Below are 14501 nucleotides of genomic sequence, written 5' to 3'. Positions count from 1 at the left end.
GCAAGTAAAGTAATGGAATAACTGGAAGGAGTGGACTACAGTATCCAGAAAGAGGATCAAAATTAGTTTAGAAAAAGGATGTCAGAAGGTGACCTAATAACTATATATAAATATATCAGGGGTCTCTCCCATCATCTATTTATCCCCTGGACTGTGACGAGGGGACATCCTCTGCGTCTGGAGGAAAGAAGGTTTGTACACAAACATAGAAGAGGATTCTTTACGGTAAGAGCAGTGAGACTATGGAACTCTCTGCCTGAGGAGGTGGTGATGGTGAGTTCACTAAAAGAGTTCAAGGGGTCTGGAAGTATTTTGTGAGTAAGTTATAGTTACTGAGGGTGTGTCCCTTCTTCTAGATCAACTATCCAGGATAGTAGGTTAACTGGATGTATGAGATCTTTTCAGCCTTACAAACTGCTTTACTATTAAAAACCCTGCAATGGTTAACACACACACAAGTTTTGTTTTTTGTTTTTTTGCTTCTTCTACCATAACTGCTTTTTGGCCATCAGTGCTTTCTGCCATATTTTTGTGGCATTTTTAGTGGCATTATTTTTTTCTAAATGGCCACGTGAACTGTCTTTTTTTCTGTCATTTTTCTTCCTGTAGTGAAAGATGTAAAAAATAAAACAATTCAGAGCTGAAGCATGCTGTGTTCTTTAAAAGAAGTCAGAAAGACAAAAGACACCAACCTAATTAAGAAAAATGACAGGAGCAAAAAAACACATGCGTTTCATATTTCCCATAGACCTAGAACTAACTTTAGGAGCTAACTTCTTTTTACCAGAAAAATGCACCCAAAAATGCAGGTGCAAAAAAGCCTGTAAAAATGCAAAAGTGCAGAAAAACCCCACAAAAAAAAATTATGTGTGAAAGCAGCCTAAAGAGGTGGACACTGAAGGAGTTTTAAAATGCTGAAAAAAGAGTGTATGAAGGAGGCCTTAAAGAATTTTTTTTTTAACATACTAAAAGCCGAATAAATGAAAAAAATAAAATAACTGAATACAACATGCTATATCCTGTCACCGTTTTATGTGGTTCAAGGAATCTTGGTTATGCAGCAGCCATTGTTTACAATGAATTTAGCCGTTAAACAATGGCAAGCAGAAGAATAATCACAAGAGGGGACATACAGAAAATAATTTCTGTTTTTAGTTAAAGGGGTTTTCCAGGAATTATATAAAATTGCAAACTATCCTAGAATGTGAGTATGACTGGTTTCCACCACTTGCAGTGCTGCCTAAGGGACTGAGGGTGCGGGGCTGCGCTCTACAATATACTGCCCTCAAGAGATGGTAATGATGTGATCCTGCCTATGTCATGCACAATAGATGGTAATGATATGATCCTGACTTTGCCATGTACTGTAAATGGTAATGATGTGATCCTGCCTATGCCATCATGGCTAAGCAGCCTGGCAGGGACACTCACCAATGTGTAGTATATGTCAGTGCCAGTGGTGTACCTACCATATAGGCAGACCACGCAGCTGCTATGGGGCCCGTGAGGAAGAGGGGCCCACAGTGTAGGAGAGGCCCTGCCCCCTAATTGCTCCTGTCTATCTTTCTAAAGCTAAAGGACCTTTGATGATGTCATCACAGGTCCTGTAAAGGAACTGCATAGTGTAAAGTGTAGTTCCCAGGTTAGAACAGTGCATCTGCCAGGACCTGTGATTACATCATCTTCAACATCACAGGTCCTGCAGGATCTAGCAAAGGAACTGCACCAAAAATGGTGTAGTTCCTAGGTTTGAAAGGTACATCTGCCAGGACCTGTGATGACATCATAACAGGTCCTTCAACCACTAACAGCAAGTATTAGAAGTTTACAATCAGCTCTACATTGATCCATACAGACTGGAATGGAGTGGTAAGAGGACCTCCACTTCTCATCATTTACCCCCCCATGCCCTGTTCTTACTCATTGCTCACTCGTGTATAATACTTCAGACAGTGTTACAGTGACCACTACCTCATGTACCTCACACACAGTGACCATAATGTATAACTGACCACATATTTCTGTACACATTGCATCTCAATTATTATACCTTGTATATTGTCAATACACTGCTCTGTATATATATATATATATATATATATTTATATACACACACATACATACACACAATGCATATATTACACAGTATTATAGATGCAATATGTACAGAGATATAGTATATGCAGCAGTGTACTGATATGTGAGGTACGAGGTATAATAAATGCAGTGTGTACAAATATATGGTATATACAGCAGTGTACTGATATGTGAGGTACGAGGTATAATAGATGCAGTGTGTACAAATATATAGTATATACAGCAGTGTACTGATATATTAGGAATGAGGTATAATAGATGAAGTGTGTACAGATATATTGTATATACAGCAGTGGACTGATATGTGAGGTACGAGCTGTAATTTACACCTAACACCTCACGTCAATGCACTGCTGTATTTACTATATACCTGTACACACTGCATCTATTATACCTCGTACCTGACCTCATATGTCAGTACACTGCTGTATATACAATATATCTGTACACACTGCATCTATTATACCTCGTACCTCACATATTACACTACTGTATATATGTACTATATACCTGTACACACTGCATATATTATACCTCGTACCTCACATATCAGTACACTGCTGTATATACTATATACCTGAACACACTGCATATATTATACCTTGTACCTGCGGTATACACTATACATCTGTACACACTACGTCTATTATACCTCTTTTATGTGCCAGGGCTGTTTTGTAATCCCAATCTGGCCCTGATGGCATAAATTATAAAACGCAGCAGCAAGCATAGTTTATAGAACAAAGAGAGAGGTCTAGAATGGGTAGTGGGAGGGGCTAATGGGGGCCCAATTTAGATTCTTGCTATGGGGCCCAGTGATTTCTATGTACGCCCCTGGTCAGTGCCCCCCTCCCCACCCCTAGGCATCTCTGCAAGTGGTGGCAACCAATCCTGCTCACATTATAGGACAGATTGCTGGCAGACATTCCTAATTATTCATAGAGAACCCCTTTAAGAAAAGTAATCTCAGAAAAACCCTATATGGGTATTCCCATCTCGACATTTGGTTGTGCTCCCACATTATGTGCTCAGTGTATTTGTTAATTTTTTTTTGTAAAGTAAATATTCCTCTATCATATTTATTCAAAAACAGAAATTACACTGCCAAAAAATCTGCACTGCTGAAATACCACATATGCTCATGTCCTTACTGGTCACCAGCAAATTACTCTGATTTATTATGTAAAATATTTACTATCTTTCATGTAAGACATGGTATAATTATGATTACATACATTATATATTATATCATTAATACGTATATTAGCAAATATGGAAATAGTGTATAACTAATGTTCATGTTTCTGTACAGATGTAGCAGCACAGTCACTGAATGAATAAGATTGTAAGGTAGGAAAAATACACAACCGAAACATGAATTGTTTCTTCTTTTTATCAGATAAAATGTTTTCTTCCAGGTGATAAAAAAAATTAAACCAGTTAAAATCAGTTAAATGTGCAGCTCTTCTGCACCTAACTCTGCATGGAGCTTTAAAACATCCAACAGAATTCCCGTTTACAAGCAGGCAGATCTTTTCTGTGCTATATACAGTGCCTTGAAAAAGGATTCATACCCCTTGAACTTTTCCACATTTTTTCACATTACACCCACAAACTTTAATGTATTTTATTGGGATTTTATGTGATAGACCCCCACAAAGTAGAAAGTGTGAAGTAAAAAGAGAATGATACATTGTTTCCAAAATGTTTAATAAAAATTTGGAAGGTGTACTGTGCATTTGTATTTAGCCCCCCTGAGTCAAAACTTTGTAGGACCACCTTTCACTGCAGTTACAGCTACAAGTCTTTGGGGGTATGTACAGTCAGGTCCATAAATATTGGGACATCGACACAATTCTAACATTTTTGGCTCTATACACAACCACAATGGATTTGAAATGAGACAAACTAGATGTGCTTTAACTGCAGACTGTCAGCTTTAATTTGAGGATATTTACATCCAAATCAGGTGAACGGTAGATACAGTCAGGTCCATAAATATTGGGACATCAACACAATTCTAAAAATTTTGGCTCTATACACCACCACAATGGATTTGAAATGAGACAAACTAGATGTGCTTTAACTGCAGACTGTCAGCTTTAATTTGAGGGTATTTACATCCAAATCAGGTGAACGGTGTAGGAATTACAACAGTTTGCATATGTGCCTCCCACTTGTTAACCACCTCAGCCCCCATGGCTTAACCCCTTAAGGACATAGGACGTACCGGTACGCCCTATTTCCCGAGTCCTTAAGGACCAAGGACGTACCGGTACGTCCTAACTTTTAAATCGGGATTCCGGCGCCCGAGGGGTTAAACGGAACGGGATTTCGGCTGAAATCCTTCAGCCGGCATCCTGTGACAACGCCAGGGGGGGTGATGTGACCCCCCCGTGTCGGCGATCGCAGCAAACCGCAGGTCAATTCAGACCTGCGGTTTGCTGCGCTTTTTGCAGTTTCTGATGCCCGCGGTCCCTGACCGCGGGGATCAGAAACTTTAGAGTGGCTAAAATCTATATGTTTTACCCCCCCCTGCACCCCTGCATGATTTGATGCCGGCGGGTGGTGCGGGGGGGGTGTCGCAGGCAGTGGGGGCGTTGCGGGAGGCGGGCGGTGCGGCAGGCGGGATCGCGATCCCCCGCCCGCCTCCCCATGAATGATCGTTGGCTTCTAGTGGTTATACCAGGGTGCCAGCACATTGCTGGCACCCTGGTATAAACGGCTGACATCTGTGCAGATGTCAGCCGTTTAACCCTTTCCATACCGCGGTCCGTACGGACCGCTGTATGGAAAAAGTTAACTGTCATCGGTCAGGGAGCTCACTCCCTCTCCATCGGGGGGCTGCTGTGCCTTTGCAGCCCCCCGATGGAGAGGGAGAGAGCCCCCAGAGAGCCCCCCTCAGCCCTGTGCTTACCCTTCCCCGTCTGCGAAGTTCTGAGCAGACGGGGAGGGTTCCCATGGCAACAGGACGCCTGCTCAGGCGTCCTGCTGTCCATGGTGCTGAACAGATCTATGCTGAAAGCATAGATCTGTTCAGTGTAAGTAAAATACAGTCCAGTACAATATATATTGTACTGTACTGTATTATACAGACATCAGACCCACTGGATCTTCAAGAACCAAGCGGGTCTGGGTCAAAAAAATGTAAAAAAAAAGTGAAAAAAGTTAAGATAAAAAAAAAAACATTTATCACTGAATAAAAATTAAAAAAATAAAATAAACTACACATATTAGGTATCGCCGCGTCCGTAACGACCTGATCTATAAAATGGTCATGTTACTTTCCACGCACGGTGAACTCCATAAAAATAAAAAAATAAAAACTATGAGAAAATTGAAATTTTGCCCACCTTACTTCCCAAAAAAGGTAATAAAAGTGATCAAAAAAGTCGCATGTACGCCAAAATAGTACCAATCAAACCGTCATCTCATCCCGCAAAAAATGAGACCCTACTCAAGATAATCGCCCAAAAGCTGAAAAAACTATGGCTCTTAGACTATGGAAACACTAAAACATGATTTTTTTTTGTTTCAAAAATGAAATCATTGTGTAAAACTTACATAAATAAAAAAAAAGTATACATATTAGGTATCGCCGCGTCCGTATCGACCGGCTCTATAAAAATATCACATGACCTAACCCCTCAGATGACCACCGTAAAAAAATAAAAACAGTGTAAAAAAAGCCATTTTTTGCCATTTTACGTCACAAAAAGTGTAATAGCAAGCGATCAAAAAGTCATATGCACCCCAAAATAGTGCCAATAAAACCGTCATCTCATCCCGCAAAAAATGAGACCCTACTCAAGATAATCGCCCAAAAACTGAAAAAAACTATGGCTCTTAGACTATGGAGACACTAAAACATTTTTTGGGTTTTAAAAATGAAGTTATTGTATAAAACTTACATAAATAAAAAAAAATGTATACATATTAGGTATCGCCGCGTCCGTGACAACCTGCTCTATAAAATTACCCCATGATCTAACCTGTCAGATGAATGTTGTAAATAACAAAAAAAAAAAAAACGTGCCAAAAAAGCTATTTCTTGTTACCTTGCTGCACAAAAAGTGTAATATAGAGCAACCAAAAATCATATGTACCCTAAACTAGTACCAACAAAACTGCCACCCTATCCTGTAGTTTCTAAAATGGAGTCACTTTTTTGGAGTTTCCACTCTAGGGGTGCATCAGGGGGGCTTCAAATGGGACATGGTGTCAAAAAAACCAGTCCAGCAAAATCTGCCTTCCAAAAACCGTATGGCATTCCTTTCCTTCTGCGCCCTGCCGTGTGCCTGTACAGCTGTTTACGACCACATATGGGGTGTTTCTGTAAACTACAGAATCAGGGCCATAAATAATGAGTTTTGTTTGGCTGTTAACCCTTGCTTTGTAACTGGAAAAAAAATATTAAAATGGAAAATCTGCCAAAAATTTGAAATTTTGAAATTGTGTCTCTATTTTCCATTAAATCTTGTGCAACACCTAAAGGGTTAACAACGTTTGTAAAATCAGTTTTGAATACCTTGAAGGGTGTAGTTTCTTAGATGGGGTCACTTTTATGGAGTTTCTACTCTAGGGGTGCATCAGGGGGGCTTCAAATGGGACATGGTGTCAAAAAAACAGTCCAGCAAAATCAGCCTTCCAAAAACCAAACGGCGCACCTTTCACTCTACGCCCTACTGTGTGCCCGTACAGTAGTTTACGGCCACATATGGGAGGTTTCTGTAAACAGCAGAGTCAGGGCAATAAAGATACAGTCTTGTTTGGCTGTTAACCCTTGCTTTGTTAGTGGAAAAAATGGGTTAAAATTGAAAATTAGGCAAAAAAATGAAATTCTCAAATTTCATCCCCATTTGCCAATAACTCTTGTGCAACACCTAAAGGGTTAACGACATATGTAAAATCAGTTTTGAATACCTTGAGGGGTGTAGTTTCTTAGATGGGGTCACTTTTAGGGAGTTTCTCCTCTAGGGGTGCATCAGGGGGCTTCAAATGGGACATGGTGTCAAAAAACCAGTCCATAAAAATCAGCCTTCCAAAAACCATACGGCGCACCTTTCCCTCTACGCCCCGCTGTGTGGCCGTACAGTAGTTTACGGCCACATATTGGGTGTTTCTGTAAACGGCAGAGTCAGGGCAATAAAGATACAATCTTGTTTGGCTGTTAACCCTTGCTTTGTTAGTGGAAAAAATGGGTTAAAATGAAAAATTAGACAAAAAAATTAAATTCTCAAATCTCCTCCCCATTTGCCAATAACTCTTGTGCAACACCTAAAGGGTTAATAATGTATGCAAAATCAGTTTTGAATACCTTGAGGGGTGTAGTTTCTTAGATGGGGTAATTTTTGGGTGGTTTCTATTATATAAGCCTCGCAAATCGACTTCAGACCTGAACTGGTCCCTAAAAATTTAGTTTTTGTAAATTTCTGAAAAATTTCAAGATTTGCTTCTAAACTTCTAAGCCTTATAACATCCCCAAAAAATAAAATATCATTCCCAAAACAATTCACACATGAAGTAGACATATGGGGAATGTAAAGTCATCACAATTTTTTAGGGTATTACTATGTATTACAGAAGTAGAGAAACTGAAACTTTGAAATTTGCAAATTTTTCCAAATTTTTGGTAAATTAGGTATTTTTTTTGTGCAAAAAAAATAATTTTTTTGACTTCATTTTACCAGTGTCATGAAGTACAATATGTGACGAAAAAACAATCTCAGAATGGCCTGGATAAGTCAAAGCGTTTTAAAGTTATTAGCACTTAAAGTGACACTGGTCAGATTTCCAAAAAATGGCCTGGTCCTTAAGGTGAAAATGAGCCCGGTCCTTAAGGGGTTAAACACCCTTAATGACCAGGCCACTTTTTACACTTCTGACCTAGACTAATTTCACCGTTTATTGCTCGGTCATGCAACTTACCACCCAAATTAATTTTACCTCCTTTTCTTCTCACTAATAGAGCTTTCATTTGGTGGTATTTCATTGCTGCTGACATTTTTACTTTTTTTGTTATGAATCGAAATTTAACGATTTTTTTGCAAAAAATGACATTTTTCACTTTCAGTTGTAAAATTTTGCAAAAAAAAACGACATCCATATATAAATTTTTCTCTAAATTTATTGTTCTACATGTCTTTGATAAAAAAAAATGTTTGGGTAAAAGTTATAGCGTTTACCAACTATGGTACAAAAATGTGAATTTCCGCTTTTTGAAGCAGCTCTGACTTTCTGAGCACCTGTCATGTTTCCTGAGGTTCTACAATGACCAGACAGTACAAACACCCCACAAATGACCCCATTTCAGAAAGTAGACACCCTAAGGTATTCGCTGATGGGCATAGTGAGTTCATAGAACTTTTTATTTTTTGGCACAAGTTAGCGGAAAATGATGATTTATTTGATTTTTGATTTTTTCTTACAAAGTCTCATATTCCACTACCTTGTGACAAAAAATAGAAACTTCCATGAACTCACTATGCCCATCACGAAATACCTTGGGGTGTCTTCTTTCCAAAATGGGGTCACTTGTGGGGTAGTTATACTGCCCTGGCATTTTAGGGGCCCAAATGCGTGCGAAGTAGTTTGAAATCAAAATCTGTAAAAAATGGCGGGTGAAATCCACATGTGTGACACTTTTTTGCAGCCTAGGTGGGCAAAGGGGCCCACATTCCAAAGAGCACCTTTAGGATTTCACAGGTCATTTTTTACAAATTTTGATTTCCAACTTACTTACCACACATTAGGGCCCCTAGAATGCCCATTTTTTTATACAAAGTTGGCATTTGACCGAGATATTTCTCTCACCCAGCATGGGTATATGTAAAATGACACCCCAAAACACATTCCCCAACTTCTCCTGAGTACGGCGATACCACATGTGTGACACTTTTTTGCAGCCTAGATGCGCAAAGGGGCCCACATTCCTTTTAGGAGGGCATTTTTAGACATTTGGATCCCAGACTTCTTCTCACGCTTTAGGGCCCCTAAAATGCCAGGGCAGTATAAATACCCCACATGTGACCCCATTTTGGAAAGAAGACACCCCAAGGTATTCAATGAGGGGCATGGCAAGTTCATAGAAATTTTATATTTTTGCCACAAGTTAGCGGAAATTGTTTTTTTTTGTTTTTTTTCACAAAGTCTCCCTTTCCGCTAACTTGGGACAAAAATTTCAATCTTTCATGGACTCAATATGCCCCTCAGCGAATACCTTGGGGTGTCTACTTTACGAAATGGGGTCACATGTGGGGTATTTATACTGCCCTGGAATTTTACGGGCCCTAAAGCGTGAGAAGAAGTCTGGAATATAAATGTCTAAAAATTTTTACGCATTTGGATTCCGTTAGGGGTATGGTGAGTTCATGTGAGATTTTATTTTTTGACACAAGGTAGTGGAATATTAGACTTTGTAAGAAAAAAAAAATTAAAAAAAATTCCGCTAACTTGGGCCAAAAAAATGTCTGAATGGAGCCTTACAGGGGGGTGATCAATGACAGGGGGGGGGGGGGGGTGATCAGGGAGTCTATATGGGGTGATCACCCCCCTGTCATTGATCACCCCCCTGTAAGGCTCCATTCAGACGTCCGTATGTTTTTTACGGATCCACGGATACATGGATCGGATCCGCAAAACACGTACGGACATCTGAATGGAGCCTTACAGGGGGGTGATCAATGACAGGGGGGTGATCAATGACAGGGGGGTGAACAGGGAGTCTATATGGGGTGATCACCCCCCTGTCATTGATCACCCCCTGTAAGGCTCCATTCAGATGTCCGTACGTGTTTTGCGGATCCGATCCATGTATCCGTGGATCCGTAAGAAACATACGGACGTCCGAATGGAGCCTTACAGGGGGGTAATCAATGACAGGGGGGTGATCAATGACAGGGGGGTGATCAGGGAGTCTATAAGGGGTGATCACCCCCCTGTCATTGATCACCCCCCTGTAAGGCTCCATTCAGATGTCCGTACGTGTTTTGCGGATCCGATCCATGTATCCGTGGATCCGTAAAAAACATACGGAAGTCCGAATGGAGCCTTACAGGGGGGTGATCAATGACAGGGGGTGATCAGGGAGTCTATATGGGGTGATCACCCCCCTGTCATTGATCACCCCCCTGTAAGGCTCCATTCAGATGTCCGTACGTGTTTTGCGGATCCGATCCATGTATCCGTGGATCCGTAAAAAACATACGGATGTCCGAATGGAGCCTTACAAGGGGGTGATCAATGACAGGGGGGTGATCAGGGAGTCTATATGGGGTGATCAGGGTTAATAAGGGGTTAATAAGTGACAGGGGGGGGTGTAGCGTAGTGGTGTTTGGTGCTACTTATTACTGAGCTGCCTGTGTCCTCTGGTGGTCGATCCAAGCAAAAGGGACCACCAGAGGACCAGGTAGCAGGTATATTAGACGCTGTTATCAAAACAGCGTCTAATATACCTGTTAGGGATTAAAAAAATCGCATCTCCAGCCTGCCAGCGAACGATCGCCACTGGCAGGCTGGAGATCCACTCGCTTACCTTCCGATCCTGTGAACGCGCGTGCCTGTGTGCGCGCGTTCACAAGAAATCTCGCGTCTCGCGAGATGACGCATATATGCGTGACTGTGCGCAGGGCTGCCGCTTCCGGAACGCGATCCTGCGTTAGGCGGTCCGGAGGCGGTTAAGGAACCAAAAGTAATGGGACAGAATAATAATCATAAATCAAACTTTCACTTTTTAATACTTGGTTGCAAATCCTTTGCAGTCAATTAGAGCCTGAATTCTGGAACGCATAGACATCACCAGATGCTGGCAACAGATTCCAAATGCAAATAGCACACTTAAAATAAACTCTGGACCTTTTATCTTCTCATTGTAATTGGATTAGAGCCTGAATTCTGGAACGCATAGACATCACCAGATGCTGGGTTTCATCCCTGGTGATGCTCTGCCAGGCCTCTACTGCAACTGTCCTCAGTTCCCGCTTGTTCTTGGGGCATTTTCCCTTCAGTTTTGTCTTCAGCAAGTGAAATGAATGCTCAATCGGATTCAGGTCAGGTCATTGACTTGGCCATTGCATAACATTCCACTTCTTTCCTTTAAAAAACTCTTTGGTTGCTTTTGCAGTATGCTTTGGGTCATTGTCCATCTGCACTGTGAAGCGCCGTCCAATGAGTTCTGAAGCATTTGGCTGAATATGAGCAGATAATATTGCCCGAAACACTTCAGAATTCATCCTGCTGCTTTTGTCAGCAGTCACATCATCAATAAATACAAGAGAACCAGTTCCATTGGCAGCCATACATGCCCACGCCATGACACTACCACCACCATGCTTTACTGATGAGGTGGTATGCTTATGATCATGAGCAATTCCTTTCCTTCTCCATACTCTTCTCTTCCCATCACTCTGGTACAAGTTGATCTTGGTCTCATCTGTCCATAGGATGTTGTTCCAGAACTGTGAAGGCTTTTTTAGATGTCGTTTGGCAAACTCTAATCAGACCTTCCTGTTTTTGATGCTCACCAATGGTTTTCATGTTGTGGTGAACCCTCTGTATTCACTCTGGTGAAGTCTTCTCTTGATTGCTGACTTTGACACACATACACCTACGTCCTGGAGAGTGTTCTTGATCTGGCCAAGTGTTGTGAAGGGTGTTTTATTCACCAGGGAAAGAATTCTTCGGTCATCCACCACAGTTGTTTTCCGTGGTCTACCGGGTCTTTAGGTGTTGCTGAGCTGACTGGTGCGTTCCTTCTTTTTAAGAATGTTCCAAAAAGTTGTTTTGGCCATGCCTAATGTTTTTACTATCTCTCTGATGGGTTTGTTGTGTTTTTTTCAGCCTAATGATGGCTTGCTTCACTGATAGTGAAAGCTCTTTGGATCTCATCTTAAGAGTTGATAGCAACAGATTCCAAATGCAAATAGCACACTTAAAATAAACTCTGGACCTTTTATCTTCTCATTGTAATTGGATAATGAGGGAATAACACACACCTGGCCATGGAACAGCTGAGAAGCCAATTGTCCCATTACTTTTGGTCCCTGAAGAAGTGGGAGGCACATATGCAAACTGTGGTAATTCCTACACCGTTCACCTGATTGTGATGTAACTACCCTCAAATTAAAGCTGACAGTCTGCAGTGAAAGCACATCTTGTTTGCTTCATTTTAAATCCATTGTGGTGGTGTATAGAGCCAAAAATGTTAGAATTGTGTTGATGTCCCAATATTTATGGTCCTGACTGTATCTACCAGCTTTGGACATCTAGACGCTGAAGTTTTTGCCCATTCTTCAAAATAGCATAACCTCTGTCAGATTGGATGGAGAGCGTCTGTGAACAGCAATTTTCAAGTCTTGCCACAGATTCTCAATAGGATTTAGGTCTGGACTTTGACTGGGCCATTCTAATACATGAATATGCTTTGATCTAAATCATTCCATTGTAGCTCTGGCTGTATGTTTAGGGTCGTTGTCATGCTGGAAGGTGAACCTCCGCCCCAGTCTCAAGTCTTTTGCAGCCTCTACCAGGTTTTCATTCAGACTAGAGCACCTTCTTCCACATGTTTCCTGTGTCCCTTACATGGCTTGTGGCAAACAGGACTTCTTATGGCTTGCTTTCAAAAATAGCTTTCGTCTTGCCACTCTTCCATAAAGGCCAAATTTGTGGAGTACATGACTAATAGTTGTCCTGTGGACAGATTCTCCCACCTGAGCTGTAGATCTCTGTAGCTCCTCCAGAATATCTGAATGTCTTATTTATTACCTGCAGAAAATTTTATCTGCAAAATCCAGATTTAAAATGTAAACCTGGGGCTCACCAGTGAAATTTATTCTGGGGGCACACCATACACCTACAATAACCCATACATTTTAGAATGTTGCTATATAGATATTGGGGCAGATTTAGTAATACTTTCATAGTTAGAGAGCACGACTGTATCTACTTTGTGGTCCGTAAATTGCAGATCCGCAAAATACCGACGTGGTCCATGTGCATCCTCCACATTCATTGAAAAAATGCCTATTACGTTTCACTATTACAAATGTTGTCGATAAAATTTTACTTTTATTAAATAATTTAAAAGAATGTGGAAATTCTCAACTATGTGCACAGACAAAACATATAAATTGTCCTAGGTGGCACAAACTCCAGGTGTGAGCATAGTGACGGCCAAACCTAGGACTTTGTATAAAGCTAGGGGGGCAGAACGGTGACTGAACATAGGGGGAATGGACTTATTGTAGTATATGCTCGACCATCTACCCCAGCTAATAATCAGTCACCCAACCACACCAATATTGCACATATAGTTTGCACACCCTTTTTAGGCTAAAGAAATCGGCTACCTAAATGTCTCCTCTCAAATTGAGACTCTTCCCTCTATAGTTGAGGGTGAGCAGCCAAGCCCGCTCAACGCGTTTCTTTGGTGTCTATTTACAATGCCACCAAGTCATCAGGAGCGCTATGGACACATACACACACAAACAAATGTGCTGACACGCTCTGGTGCATAACGTGCAGCACGTAGCCTGCGGCACTGGGATGGCCATGCGGCACTGGGATGGCTAGATTTGCTCCAAAATATTGCACCAGAATTCTGGTACAATTTTGGAGCATGTTAGTGCCATGTACCCTTTCCCACCAAGCCACACTGACTTTAATCTACTCCCTTGTTGGGTGCAGTGGAAAAGTGTCTATACTCCTTAATAAATGTGTATGGTATGCACAGCGTATTCTACCCCATTGTATGTAGTACATGATTAAATAGTTTTTTCTGTTCTTTGTTGCAGGATGAGAATATGGATATTGTCTATTTAATGCCAACCTTCAAGAGGACAAATGTAAGGGAAACAAAAATAAATGAAAGGGAGACTGAATATGCTGCTTTGAGACATACAGTCACAACACCCCCAGGAGCATACAACTGAATACTTTTCAAGATGTTAGAATGTTTATAAATCCATAAATTTTATCTAATAAAAAAGTGTCACTAGCCAGTAAGAACAAATATAACTGACTGAACAACACAATTTTACATGATAATAAAAATGTATACCCACAACAGGCTTATCTAAGTTCAAAGGTTATAAAACATGCTCACTCTATATTTAATATTGAACCAAAATTGGAGTTAACCAGCCTTTTATAAGTGATGGCCTATCCAGTGACAGAGCTACACTAAACGGCTTCATCAGCAGGGTGCTGGACCCCCGCTAATCAGCTAGTGATGACCTATCGTAAGGAAAGGCCACCACTTTAAAAAAAAGTCTGGAACCTCTCTAAAACAGCACATCCAGAGGTAAGACAAGGTCTCTTGGTGCACAAGGCGGAGTTTTTTTTTTATAATGCACCTCACCACCCTTGGTCTTGGACCTGATGGATAGACAATCATTAGTTTAACTATA

The 14501-nt window shown here is 41.0% G+C and overlaps 1 protein-coding gene across 2 annotated transcripts in view; it reads left to right on the top strand.

Annotated features, from left to right (window-relative positions):
* Positions 1-14045, top strand: part of LOC120985206 — a 94860-nt gene extending 80815 nt beyond the window's left edge. For both annotated transcript variants that reach the window (XM_040413490.1, XM_040413492.1), the window contains exons 7-8: positions 3410-3447; positions 13887-14045. In XM_040413490.1, coding sequence (XP_040269424.1) covers positions 3410-3438 — 29 coding nt within the window. In that variant the 3' untranslated portion in view covers positions 3439-3447; positions 13887-14045. The remainder of the gene's footprint in view (positions 1-3409; positions 3448-13886) is intronic.
* The last annotated feature ends 456 nt before the right edge of the window (positions 14046-14501 follow it).

Source organism: Bufo bufo, chromosome 1, assembly GCF_905171765.1.
Source record: "Bufo bufo chromosome 1, aBufBuf1.1, whole genome shotgun sequence".
Lineage (NCBI taxonomy): Eukaryota > Metazoa > Chordata > Amphibia > Anura > Bufonidae > Bufo > Bufo bufo.
The sequence above is the reverse complement of the archived record's forward strand: the minus strand, read 5'-3'. Positions and strand labels throughout refer to the sequence as shown.